The 14,254-nt window shown below is 41.8% G+C and overlaps 1 protein-coding gene across 2 annotated transcripts in view; it reads right to left on the reverse strand.

Annotated features, from left to right (window-relative positions):
- Nucleotides 1–14,254, reverse strand: part of rock1 (Rho-associated, coiled-coil containing protein kinase 1) — a 30,307-nt gene that overhangs the window by 14,109 nt on the left and 1,944 nt on the right. For both annotated transcript variants that reach the window (XM_054625880.1, XM_054625870.1), the window contains exons 2-9: nt 5,300–5,381; nt 3,310–3,410; nt 2,977–3,114; nt 2,618–2,793; nt 1,544–1,628; nt 1,194–1,338; nt 785–923; nt 457–548 (exon numbers count right to left, since the gene is read on the reverse strand). In XM_054625880.1, coding sequence (XP_054481855.1) covers nt 457–548; nt 785–923; nt 1,194–1,338; nt 1,544–1,628; nt 2,618–2,793; nt 2,977–3,114; nt 3,310–3,410; nt 5,300–5,381 — 958 coding nt within the window. The remainder of the gene's footprint in view (nt 1–456; nt 549–784; nt 924–1,193; nt 1,339–1,543; nt 1,629–2,617; nt 2,794–2,976; nt 3,115–3,309; nt 3,411–5,299; nt 5,382–14,254) is intronic.

Raw genomic sequence — 14,254 nt, forward strand, 5'->3', positions numbered from 1 at the left:
GGCCAACACTAAAGTGCTGACTTCAGCCTAGTGAAGTATTAAACATAAAGCCGCTGAAGAACTGGCTATAGCTCCTGGATTTGTCCCTACATTTCTAATCTCTCTCTCTCTCTCTCTCTCTCTCTCTCTGCTCCAGTGTCAATCCCGGTGCATTAATGTTTGTGATGGACTGCTTCTACCCGTTGTTGGCCTCCAAAAAAAAAAAAAAAAAAAAAAAAAAAAAAAAAAAAGAGCTGTGCTGCCAATTATTTCCTTTTGAGCAGGAATCACGTTTAGGTCTTGGAAAGGATACTGAATGAATGGCTCGTCTACAAGAATTTCCTGCGAATGTCTGTAGTAGGTCAAATGGAAAACATGATCGCTGGCTCCGTGATTAAAGAAACAGTAAGCAGACCGCCAAATGAAACGGGCGGTGTGAAAGTAATCCGTAATCTGTGACAGTGACAATGTTCTTACTATCTCTGATGTTCTCCCATGCCCACTGGTCGTTCTTGAAGAAAGGATGCCTCTTGATCTCGTCTACACCGTTACGGCCAAGTCGAACTTCCCTGTGGGGGGGGTCAGGGAGGAAGTACTTAGTTTGATTCTTGATCATTTCAACAGTTGTGTGTGTGATTCTCATCACACCAGCAGAAGCAGTTCTTAAACATCTCTAAGCAAAGAGGCACATCTTCTACGTTTTTATGTATATGTCAATCAAGATTTTTTTTCCACTGAGGATCGTCTAACCCAGGAAACAATCAATGCCTAAACACAGAGAGGGGGGGGGGTGTCGCTATCTAACCTGTCAGTCAGGAAAGCACAGATGAGATTCTTGGCGTCATTGGAGATGTCGCTGTCGTCAGGGAAGGTCAGGGCGTTCTTGTGGTTCATAATTTTGCTGTAGGTCCCCACCAGGGAGTCTGCGTAGAAGGGAGTGTCGCCTGTGCACAACGGATGAAAAAACAAGAGCCGTGGGTTACTGTCATGTCCACGGTAAAAACAAACTGCAGGAGAGATTAAAAACTGAACATAAACAAAACATACAGGAAAGCTTCAGAGTCTCACTGTTGTGTTTTATAATGGAGAGAATGGTAAAAATAATTCAGGGCTTTTTTTCTTTTTTTTTTAACATAAACCTCGTTCCAGTAATACAATTTATGACAGGTATAATAACATTAACCTTTACGGGAAATATTTAATGAAAGACTCACCAACTAGCATTTCGTACAGGAACACTCCCACTGACCACCAGTCACACTCTCTGCCATAATAGCCGTCTCCTCCTTGGGATTTCAGTACCTCAGGCGAAATGTAGTCTGGAGTTCCCACTGCTGTGTCACATCGTACCATACCGTCCTGAAGAGGGGGAAAAAATCATTAAAAGTTCAGTAGTTATTCACAATAATGAATTCCTTAAAATAATTATCTGTTATAAAGCTATAATGTTTTTCAGAGAAAATACATGGATTATCAGTAAAAAAAAAAAATCGCATGTTTAAATGTTATCACCAAACACATTGTAAATATTTGTTATTATGGTGACAGAAATTAAATGTGACACCTTGTTCATTTTCATGCAGGTCCCAAAGTCTGCCAGTTTTAGATGGCCTGCCTTGTCCAGCAGCATGTTGTCGGGCTTCACGTCCCTGAGAAGGCAGAAATACAGCGACGTCAAACACTTATACAACACCACAAAACAAAAACATAAATATCAAGTATACAATAAGAAAACTAAATCGTGTGTTTTTGTGCACATGTTGAGGTTAGAGCTGCTTGAGGGTGCCACTTGGGGAAAAAAAGCTCTCCAATTCAGAAGTGTCTGAAGGTTCTGCAGTGATAGGTCAGCTGTCATGAGGTATTAAAGAGGCTGGGACCCAAGAGAGCGGAATTTATGTTTTCTTGAAAATCCCTTTCACAACAACTTCCAGCAACGCCAGCCAACGGGAAAATAACAGAGAGCTATTTAATACAACTGTCATGATGTGAATTTCCCCACCATCACAGCTGTGCACAGAGCTTAGTGGGTAGAATAAAATCAGTGAGCATTTAAAAAAAAGTTTTATTTTAAATGTCACGGCTGTTGTGCATAGAAAGTATTATATCATAACGCTGTCCAGTGAAGAAATGAGACAACAGTTACAGCAATTACAACTTATTTTAAGAGTTTAACGTGTTAAGAGTTGATACACTAGATATTAAACTGGGTAAAAATAAACAAGATATAGAACACTGTAATGTTGGATGAGCATTAGTTTTGAGTCCCAGTTTTACACCAATAGTTAGAAGAACACTAGCAAGGAACAAGCATTTTTTTTATGCTAAAAACAGTCCTTCTGACCCTGGACTTCCTGCTTATTACAAAGCCCCCTTAGATCATAGGTCGCTACCACACCTTCTAGATCCTACTGCGTATCTCCGTTGTCAAGAACCATAAAAGAGAAATGGTTTAACACCTTCCCTTTTGAAGAGGTTTCAGAGGCAATTCCGAACAGATTATGAAACCTTAACTGGCTCACAGATGTCAGAAATAGCACTTTCAATTAGAAAATAAATCAAATAATTTTCTTTGACTGCACCCGATCTGAAAAGCAAACCAACAATCACAGAGGAGATGTGGATAATGGGAGGAGTTTACCTGTGAATGAAGCCCATGGAGTGGATTCCGTCCAAAGCCAGCACCACTTCGGCTGTGTAAAAGCGGGCCCACTTCTCTGGGACGTCATAGTTGCTCATCAAGTTTACCAAGTCGCCACCCGGCATGTATTCCATCACCATGTAGAGGTAGCGGTCGTCTTGGAATGCAAAAAAGAGCTGCAGAATAGAAAACAGAAGAAATGATTTGTTAAAATAATGAATTAAAAATACCAGTCAGAGTGAAGAAATCTCTTTTCAGACCTACACATAAGGCTGGGAATATATAGGTGTGGCCTACATACAATAATACCACAGTAGGTTAGGTAGGGTTTTAAATGCTTTTTTTCGACCACATCGTACCTGCACCACCCATGAGCTGTTGGCAAAAGCCATGATGTCCCTCTCCTCCCAAAAGAAAGCCGAGTCCGACCTCTTGATCATCTCAAACTTGCTCAGCAGCTTCATGGCGTAAACCTTGCACGTTGCTTTGTGTCTTACCTTGAAAAGACGAAGTGGTGACAATCAAGTTAGGCGTATTCAAGTATTTTTTTAACACATAAAGAATATTAAATTATTTCTGAACTAATAGAAAAAGAAAATACTGACTATAACACTTGTACAACTTCAACTGTTTATAGACAGCATATTTAGAAAAAAGACAAAAAGAAGAACAAAACAAAATAGCATTCTTACCAGTTGCACCTCTCCAAACGCTCCTCTCCCAATAACTTTAACCACCTCATAGTCCACCGCTTTCATGCGTAGATCACGGATTTTACTAATGGTTTCCTTGTCTGGAAAAAGAAACAAGTAAAGATGGATGTTACTAGAAAATAGAAGTTATAGAAGCTTGAGTTGTTGCTCCAACCTTTAGGATGCTTATATTTCAAGTTAACACAGTAAAAGATGCCTGAGAGAGTTAGCAGAGTAAGGGTTTTCTGTTTCAATACATTTTCCAGGGGTTGCATGTTGTAAGGGAGATCAGCTACCCTGTCTTGTACTTCCTGACGTAATTAAAATGTACTGTTTACATATAGCACAGACTGACTTACATACAAACATCCAACCTGTTGGCAAACACATCAGAAAAAGCGCCTCTGCACAGCTGAGAGCTGCTGTTCCGGTCTAGTTTGTTGCTTACTGAGAGTTGGCCTCTCTCTGATGTAACAATACAAGCTCCCTGAGGGGAGATTGTATTCACTGCCAAGCCAAATTTGGTCATAGTTGAACTGGGGGGGGGGGGGGGGATCATTTTCAATTCACATGGGTCATAACTGGCACCGGAACGCATGAAAAAAAAAAAGAGGGATGCGGGGGAATGCAAGTTCAATTGATCTATAAATAAAAAAATAAAAAGCGAGGCACGGGATATTAGAATAAGAATATTTCAGAGTGAGTCATTTCCACTGTGAGCAGAGGTTCCTGGGATCAGAAAATATCCCAGAGGACCAAGAAGACACAAACTATGTTTTAGAAATGGTACAAATAGGATTTCTTGTTGCTGCTACACAGATATACTGTGTGTATTTGCATGTGTGTGTGTGTGTGTGTGGGGTGGAGGAGGATTATTTCCAGTAGGGCTCTGCATGTATACAATAGAGCAATCAGCTGATGTGATCAAGTGCCAAGGCACGACGCATGGAGGAGAGCATTCAGAGCCAAGAGTCCCTCAGGCAGTGCATGCTACTGAGGACCAGCGTCTCATAAGACAGCTCATCCATTACTCCACATCCGTCAATGCACTTCCAACGCTTGGCCGCTATCTGCAAAAGTACTGTACCAAGAGTGATTGAGGCCTAATGGCAGTTTTAGCCCAGGGGTTTACAGTAGGTTGAGCTGATCATCATCATCATCATCATATGAAACACTGATAAAAAAGACCTAAAGAGAACACAAAAATAAACAGCTATGTCGTCTGCAGGCAGAAAGAGCTGCAATCGTTTCCCCATGCAAGCTGTCACTAGCCGATCAATGCTACACATGAATATGTATCTCAATAGATTTCAGTGCAACGTTTATTTACTGGGGAATAAGTCTTGAGAAACCGAGGAAAATAAAAAGTGACGGTTACGAAACATGCCCCAAAGGGAGGGAGAACAGGGCTGAGTAATACCAATGTGAGTGGGAGGTGACATTTGTTGTTTAGTTTGGTTGCAGGCGTTTTAGATATACGTTTGCCTATATGCAATTCAGGGAAATTAAAGATGTATATGCTGAAGATATAACACTGATGCTCCGCCCCCCACATTAGATATTGCTGGCTTTACAAGAACAAGTTCTGGGATAAACAAACACTTAAAGTATGAATGCAAAGACTTAGGCAGTTACACTAGATCTGTCAAGGAAAGATAGATTTATCCTCACTATCCGCCTTTGATCGGTATTGTAGTTATGAGGTTCCCCAGTCTGTGGGCACTGGGAAAAAGAGAAACCATCGCGATCTGCATCATGTGGGTCACCAGCCATTTATGAAAGCCCCTTTGTTGGGGACACTAAGCAGCAGACACCTATTGTGTCCAAGCCTGGGGGGCTGTGACCCAAAAAACAAGCCTTCTTGTTCTGAGGCTGGTCCTGTACCCATATGTAACGGGGTCTGCAAACATTAATGGTTCACGTGAAAGACGCGGAGATCAATGATAAAGGAGGACATGAAGGGGGGGGATGCATGATGTGAGCTACTTACATCTACTCAAAAAGTTGTCGATGCTCTTGTTTTTCCTCAGGGCAGGGAAGTCGAGGTCGTACACCAGCGCATCCAAGCCGTCCTGCAAGTGGAGGAGAAGGGTTAAGAAGCAGGAAAACAAAGCTAGAGTGTCTACAACTCCAGCGACATTACACACAACATGGAAAAAGCAAACAGTGTCAGGCTGTTGGTCTCTGAAGAACGGCTTTAAACAGGCTTCAGCATAAAGCCATCAGTGGGTGATCGGGCTTCAAGCCTGGATTACATTAATATGTCTAGGTTTTATAGCTTCCTACAAATAGGCAGATTTCTGTGCTACTGTAAACATCCACCGTTTCTAAAAGTGATTAATAACAGATCCACTGGAGGATCTCAGAGGGTTTAGTTTAGTAAATGGCCCCGTACAGCATGTTGCCTTCCATGGTCAGCATTAAGGGCGACGTAAATTCACAAAATGATTGTCGAAATGCTGACAGAAAATCTTTGAAATCCATGATGTGCTTCTTTAAAAGCACGTGAGGAGTTAAGAATACATTTCTACCGTTTCCAACAAATTTAGGAACAGGCCGAGCTAAAATCGCAAGCACTCATTTGTGTTTCCGCAAGAGGCCTGTAACAAAGCCAATTGCCAGAAGAAATAATAAAAACACGTCTGTTTTTAATGTTGTCAAGGTTGTGCTACTGACATTGACGCCATTGAAAGTGTTCATCTGCTCATGAGAGCATATGCATTTGGAGAAAGGTTGTTATGTCTGGGGGCTTGAGTCAGCTGCTGACCAGATATGATTTTATGAGCCTTACTGATGGAAAGCCTTGAAGCCAGTAAGCAAAACATGGACATGCAAAAAAGAATAAAACACAGCTTTACTCCAATGTCTTCAATAATAGAGACATTACATGAGTGTGTAGGGTCCGATCAGGTGTCGAAGTGTCCCATTTTTGTGTTTGAGCATGCATTCTAACATATTATCCCTAGATAACCTAAATAAACAAGATAATACTAGATGGAGTGTTGGCAACGTTTTATGTTTTTCATTTAGAGAAAATTACTTTGTTTTCCCCCCCAATCATGATTTCAATGTGCACCAGCCAGAAGCAGTAGGGGTTATCACGAGAAAAAGATATAAAAAAAAAAAAAAAAAAAAAATGTAGAATTACTATAGTTGTTTCATGTATTAAAAGACAGTTCTCACTGAATTACCAGATTTATTTATGCTCCATGTAAACATCACATCCCGAATATGATAAACACTGGGATAAGATACTCATGTCCACGTAAACACACCTTTTGCATTTACATAAGAAATGGCTGGTGTAAAAAAAAAAAGAAAGAGGTTTCTGTTGCTGGATTGAAGAAGAATTTGCCAACCTGGTAACAAAGCTTCTAATAAAAACAACTGAAGAGACCCAAGTACCTTCTAATGACCGGGGGAACAGGGTGGTGCCTAACAATACCTGTACAGCGAGGTTAACTGGGTGGCTGTGCTGCACCCGCCGACCCTCTTTACAAACACTTTCATGACAAATTGAGCTGCATTGTCCCTGCTGGTTGTAAAACCGAGATTAAGAATGAAGATGTTGATAAATAGGATTGAGAAAGACAATGCATAAATACCCTTTCAAATGATGATGTGACAGCTACAATATTGAAATTCCACGCACTAGAAACAAAAGGGACAGGATAGATTGTCTCTGGCTGGGTAGCAGCACAAATGCTACCGGCGGGATTTAATCTAATCTTCCATAATCCAGAGTGTCTGAAAGAAGACAGGAACTTGAACACAACATACTGTTATGCATTTCCTCTGGCGGGTGCGAGCCAGGTGTTTATATTGAGCATCTATTGACACTTCGCCATGAGTCACCTGGCCTTCAGTGTCTTTATACAAAAAAGGTCAGAGATGAATATTACAAATGAACTGCCCATAAAATAAACAACTTTAAATCACTTGTTGACATAAGCGCCGTCATTCTCCGAACTCGCTTTCATACCAAGAATCTTGTCATTCCTGTATTGTGAATGATGTTCTGTTAAATATTCAGAGGATTTCTTTTTGCATCTCTGAGCAAAAACAATGATGACACATAGTGAATCAGCAGCTCAGACGAGGCGAGCAATCCTCTTAAGTAACTCTGCTGCTTCTGCTCAGCGGTGGAGGTCAGGGGCAAGTCGTCCCCTCCACCACCCCCTCAACCCCACCCCACCCATCAATGAGACGTAAAACAAGCAGGAGCCCTGTGGGATGGGTGGAAGCAGTGGGGGGGGGGGAAAAAAAAAAAAAAAAAAAAAAAGGCAAATGGGAGGCGATGAATGGCTGGTGGGAAGAACAAAAGCAACGTAGACGGAATGTGGGGAAATTAATAAGAGGGTAGGTTGTGATCAACACACATGGGTGAGGTGAGAGCCATCCTCTGCTCAGAAAAAAAGAAAAGAAAACCCACTTCAAAGCCAACTTTCCGGGAGGATAATTTACACAAACTCCGCCATAGGCTGGGAGAAAAAGGGGGGCCTTGTTCGCCATAATGTATCCAAACAGCCTGCCCTGGAAAAAAGAAGTCAAAGAAGTGAGTCCTTCAGGACCCTAATCACAAGGCTCCCTGCTCAGCAATGCACGTTTGCATAACTTCCTGCCGCAGAGAACTCTGGACAGCCACAGTAACATTCCTTAACAGGACTGTACACGTCAGAGAGCTATTTTAGGTATGTGGCCAAACAAGTTCTCAACAAAAAGTGAAGGAAGGGAGAAAAAAAAAAAAAAAAAAAAAAATCCATCCCGAGTACAGAGTCACACAGTGAGCCTTATTTTCAAACAGCACTAGGGCCTAACACTATGACGGAAAGGAGGAGGGAGTGGAGGGCCGGCGCATGTGGGGGCTGGCTAGTCCAATAGTAGAACAAATGAAGGAAAAAACAAAGAAATATAGGAAGACAGCCGCGCTCAGAGTCCTCTGCTGCAGCACCAGAGGGACAAAAGAACCTGGTTTAGTTTAGCTTAGACAGTGAAACACTGAAGCATGAAAATAAATAAAGGATTTAAATTGCTAAATAGTTTGAGGGAACACACTGTACAACGACAAATAAGCAATCAGGTTTGCATCTCAGCATTTGCGTCTCTGTATCAGCTATAGGCCTGGGTATTGGTACTCTGAAATAACCCAGTGACAAGCAGTTATCGCAACTTCTGCAGTCAAACGATACCTCCGATCGACCAGCCAATCGAGACGCTTTCTTAGGGTTCAATGTCACACGTGATTGGCCAATTTATGCAGCAGCTACAACCCATCCAGCCGGGATTGCCTGCCTGCACACGGCTCGGAACGAGAAGATGTCTGTGGCAGCGACAAGCAGCTAACAGTGCTAACGGCGCTACCAATGGCAACAGTACTGACGGAGCGATATGCTAGCTATTGGAACACACACACACACACACACACATAGCTTCCATTCAAATGATGGGTATCAAATAAAGCACTCCATTTGTATCGGTATCACTTTATGGGAACTGGTATTGGCATCATCATGTATTTTAATATACCCAGCCCTAGTCAAGTCAGCTGTGATGTCAAATCTAAATTGCTATATTGGCAATGCCTAAGATTGTGCCTCACACATCAGTGTATCATCTGCAATGTCAATCAGCCACTGTGTGAATGCATTTTGTTTAAAAACACCACACACACACAGACACAGGAGAGAGAGAGAGAGAGAGAGAGAGAGAGAGGCAGAGTTTTCAGGTTCAATATATGAATATGAAACATGAGTAGGTGCTGCTGAGTGGTTTGTGTGAGGGTCAGAAACCAAACATCATCTGCCACTATCTGGCTTTAGCTTCCAGACCACTCTTCCACTGGACCAAATGGAGCCAGTAGCCCAGACAAAACCAGCTCCAGGCTACACTAACACATATAAGGCTGATGGACCAGGATCACTGATAAAGCTCTTTCTTAGCTAGTCATTTCCAGGGATTAAACTGCTCCTATATACGCTACATCTACAGCACTTATGCAGCTGAAATTGCCAAGGCGTTTGTCTGCTTTCCAGGCAAAAAAAATGATAAGGGAATCAATGATAAAAAAAAAAAAAAATGTGCAGCACAAAAGGGGAAAGAAAATGCTGCAGTAGTGCAGATCAATAGAGATACACACCAGGGGTCCAAATATTAATTGTATGTGGATCTAGCCTCTGAGATCAATTATTTTACAGAAGGGACAGCAGTGAATCATCCAGGAAATGGTTTATGACAATAATTATGAATTCTAGTTATCATACAAACAGAAACAGAGCAAAACCACGCATAAAAGTCACTCAAGTGCAAAAAGCATGGGATGGTAGCAGTCCACAGGCTATGTTTTATTATGTGGCAGTCTTGGGGAAAAAAAAAAAAAAAAAAAAAAAACCAAAACCAGAGCTCGCAGGACTCCATGTTATCCGATTTCTGCTGATGCTGCTTCAGCCAGAGGGCGACACATCCCTGGGATTACTAGATAATAGTTTTTTTTAAAACCATCTCATCACCCTGTTAATGAAATGTGGTAATTATACTACAAAAAAAAAAAAAAAAAAAAAAAAAAAAAAAAACAACAAGCCAGTGGTTGACATTACATATGGCAATTATTTCTTTAAGCTTTAGGGGAGAGAATTCCACACACACAACACACACAAGCACTTTTCCAGACATTAAAGTCTGAGTTGAAGTTTCCATGGAAGTCTCAGCCACATCATCCCTTTCTGCATGCCAGCACAAGGCATGTGGACTGGCCTAAGCCGAGCGCTGCTCCTCACTTCCTTTTCTGCCACCTCTTTAAGACAATATGCTTTCCACATGTGAGCGATTGTTCCGACCAGCCATTCGGTTGGCCATGCAAATAAAAGGCAGTTCCATCGCAGGCTGGGCCCATGTAAACACAAATGTGATCATACGAACCAATGAAACCATTCATAAGGATGACACACTGCATCGCTTCCTCGCTGCTAACCTTCAGGTACAAGCCGTCAGATAGAAGTCGAAATATAATGAAATGCATATTTATCTGATTTGGCTTTTATCAACTTGGTATCACTGTGAGATTCACTCTTTCTTTTTTTAAAACTAAGTTCTTGGTCCAAGCTCCTTTTTGCACACTCCTGCTGTACAATAATATCTACTGACAGACAAATCCCATTTACCTAGAAAGACTTCATATCTAACAGCTCTGCTGGATAAATGGCAGTGACAGTGAACCCAGGGGTGGCAAAACAGGGGCATTCCATTTCCTTATGAGGTCCCAATGAGCGAGAATCACTGTCACAACTGCTTTCATGTCAAAATATAATTGAGTTATTCCAACAGTGGAGCTCGCTCACGTGTTCCACTGACTGAGCTTGGGATCTTTTAAAGCAAAAACTCTGCCGTTCCTGCCCGCTCTGCCCGGGATTCCTGACCTCGCCCCGACAAATAACCATCTTATTAAACGTCGACTCGGCGTATTCCGACCATCTTCACTTGGAAAAGGGGACGCAGAGTCCGCTGTAAGTGGGACAAACTAACCGGGGCTGGAGCCCTTAAGAAATAAGATGAAAGAAAAAGCAGGAGGCTGTAAAGTTCAATGGGTGAATCAGAGGAAAGAACGTTCCATTATTAAACGACAGGATGATTTGAGAATGCATTCCTGCACATAATCAGTCAGTTGAGGGAATGCAGAGCTACAAATAGCTCCGCCAATTGTTGTTCCCATAGCTGAATAGCTGGGGAGAGCAGTCTATAACTGACAGCACGGACTCTTTCTGACAATAAGGATGGATGAAATGCTGATAATAACCGTTACAACAAATACAAGTTTTTCAACTCAAGATTATTTAATTGATCATTACATTATTCTATATTTTAGCCATGGAAATCACAGTATTCGTGATGTAGCCATACCACCACCATGAGAATTCTGCCTGTATTACCATCCGACAATAACAAAGCTGGACATCAATTTCACAATATGATTATATATCTGCTTCAATTATCAGAACTTACATATAAAAGATGTTGCAGACGCTTTGTTTTGTATGATTATGTAAAACAATGACAAAACCCAGCGGGAACAGGTGACTCAACTAACCGGAAAATAATGGCTGCCTGGAGCCATTGTAAATCAACCTAAAATCTAACAGCATGCTTTAACGAATGGAATTTGTTAACGCATGCTGTGACGTATAAGAAAGTTGTATGCATATTAACAAGCTTACACATAACCAACAGTATGGTCCTTCAAATAATGATAGTGCGTGATCTCTCGCATTGCTCCAAATGAATAAGTAACTGAGTGTGAGATTGAATCATTAGATTTTATTAAATCATGGATTTATATGCATTCCCTCTGTCAAAGCTGTGCAGATCTGTCTCCAAGTCAAGAACCAAATACAGACTGTAGCTTCATTATCAGTGCTGACAACACCTTACAGTAAGGTTTGTCCATTAAGGCAAAGGTCACTAAGACAAGGGCAGAAACTCTACAAAGGCATGACAAAGATTGACTGTACTCTTAATGGCTGTTACTCAATTCGGGCCATAGCAGAACGACTATGTGAGGCAATTAGGAGGCATGCCAGTAAAAGTGTTCTACAGATCATTCTCATGACTCAAATTTAGTGAGTTGTGACTGAACAATGTCCCTCTGCTTGTACAAAAGTTATGTATGTATGGCGGCCGTAGACGCTGGTTTTGTTATATCACAAGTTTCCTTTGAGTGTCTGAACTGAGAATTGGGCAGAATTTTGCTTGAAATGTAAAAAAGAAAAAAAGAGGCCACACACTGACTGTTGCAATAGAACCATTAGCATTTTTTTTTTTTTTTTTCCATAGCTTCCCTGCCAAACGGCACCATTATTTAGCATTTAAGCATCTCCTTCTATTAGTCGACATAGATATTGTTGTGGGACGAAATCTAATATGAGTGGCAATTGCTGGCAGACGTTAAGCCACAAATGTGATTTTAACTCATTCATTTTATAAAACGTTTAAATAGATCTAACTCATACATGAATTAGCACAATGCTCATTTTGCCCTTTAGTGTCATAGCAGCTTACCTACAGCTACCACCTGAACTGTACCACTTCTAGGTTGTTGAATTAGCAATTTCATCTTATTCAACCGATATTGTAAATCACTTAAAAATAAGCGCATCCACCCTAACATGCACGTGCAACCCTCAAATAGTCAACCACTGGCTTCAAATCTGGTTTACTTGCCTTGCAGTTTCCTGTAATTACTCTTATTACAGATTTAGAGTCCAAATAGCAGATGAAAGAGGGATCAAAACACAGAGACGCCAATGCACCCCAAGTGTAAAAGTAGGAACAAAGACAAATGCCTTCACACTGTAAATCTCAAATACAGGCAAAACAAGTTCCAACAGATCAACTCATTGAGATATACCAAATAATAAGACTCTACCACTGAGGGATAAAGAAGAAAAAAAGCTATTTATATTCCATATCTAAAAAATTGGCAAACATGTTTCCTGAATGCGAACTTTCAGAGCCACAAACTAAGCTGAGCATGTTCAATCCAGACATGTCTTTTGATACAATTATTTTGATGCAAGATGTTGCCTGAAAGAAGAACACATGTGGACAATGCTCAGACCATTAATGTCAGTGAGCTTTCACATCACAATGTCAGGAATCCTGTCTGTTCAGATTGGCCTGCCCAGAGCACAATTATTGTGGGGAGGGGGGGCAGCCCATCCAGATAAGGTCGCTCTCCTCTCCAAGCTGGATTTATTTAAAGGGGTGAAGATAAGAGCGACAGGGCTTTAATATGTACTGTGCTCAAAAGGCCGGCCCAGAGCGGAGTGGTAAGGAGCAAGCCAAGTGTCACCATCACACAACACAGACCAGGCCTCTATTGGAAAAAGAAAAATGTCCAACAGGGCTATACTTCAGAGGGAGAGCAAAGCCAGCTCAGACCCAGGTACAGAAACACAGCCAGTAAAAGGCTTGCATTGTGCGTTCTGATGGAACCTATTACTCATAGCCGAGCATGTTGGCTGCTTTATGAGTTAAATGTCCTGATTCACGGCCTGCCTTCAGAAACATGAGTCTTTGGTCCACATAATTTTGGTTTATGGGTAGAGAGAAGAGCCCACACCCAGCTACCTCAGAGCTGCCTGCCTGCCTGCCGGCTCGCAACTCTCTCCAGACGTGCAGAATGGCTCTGGGACACAGGGAACTCCAGGCCAGTCAAAGACAAGAGGTTATTTGATTAGCATGGAATTTTATTAAGCTGTGGGTGGAGTTGCATGGTGGCAGAGGGGAGCCTCAGCAAAAGGCCTCCATTCATTGATCAGGCAAGATTGCAGAAGGGGGGGAGAGGAACAACACCCTTGTGTGTGCAGCTGCCAGCAGGAACAGTCCCCGTAGCTTTTTTGCCATTAAAAATGCAGAGCGTGTGCACTTTTTAGGTGAGTTTAATTGCCTCGTTCTGCAACAGGATGGGAGGTCAAAGGGAGTAAGCAAGTTTTCTTTTCAAAAGAGAGCCATCTACAGCGGCCTGTACACAAAACACTTCAAGTTGCGTGTGGGGATGGGGGTTTTAGGACAAGCCCCCATCCCAAAACAGACTGCTCCAGCATCTAAGTCAGTCTGCGAGCTGCTAATAGATACCCATATCATACTATCACGATACAGGATATCATTTCTCAAAGAGAGTGACCTGATGTGAACAACACCTGAATGAGTTACGATGAAACTACAGCATATGCAGACTTAACATTAATCATTCCTTGTTAATTTGAGACGTGAACCCTTGGCCAAAACTCAGTCATACCTGCAAACAGTAAAACGGGGAGGTTTCATCACACCTAATATTGGTGTGTGACTACCCTCATGAGTCACTGAGAGCCAAATCCTTGCGAAAACACTCAGTGGCCCTGTCACCCAAGCTGAAAGGATCCTGAGATCAACAAACACTTGACACAACAAC

The sequence above is a fragment of the Anoplopoma fimbria genome, chromosome 3, assembly GCF_027596085.1.
Source record: "Anoplopoma fimbria isolate UVic2021 breed Golden Eagle Sablefish chromosome 3, Afim_UVic_2022, whole genome shotgun sequence".
Taxonomy (NCBI): Eukaryota; Metazoa; Chordata; class Actinopteri; order Perciformes; family Anoplopomatidae; genus Anoplopoma; species Anoplopoma fimbria.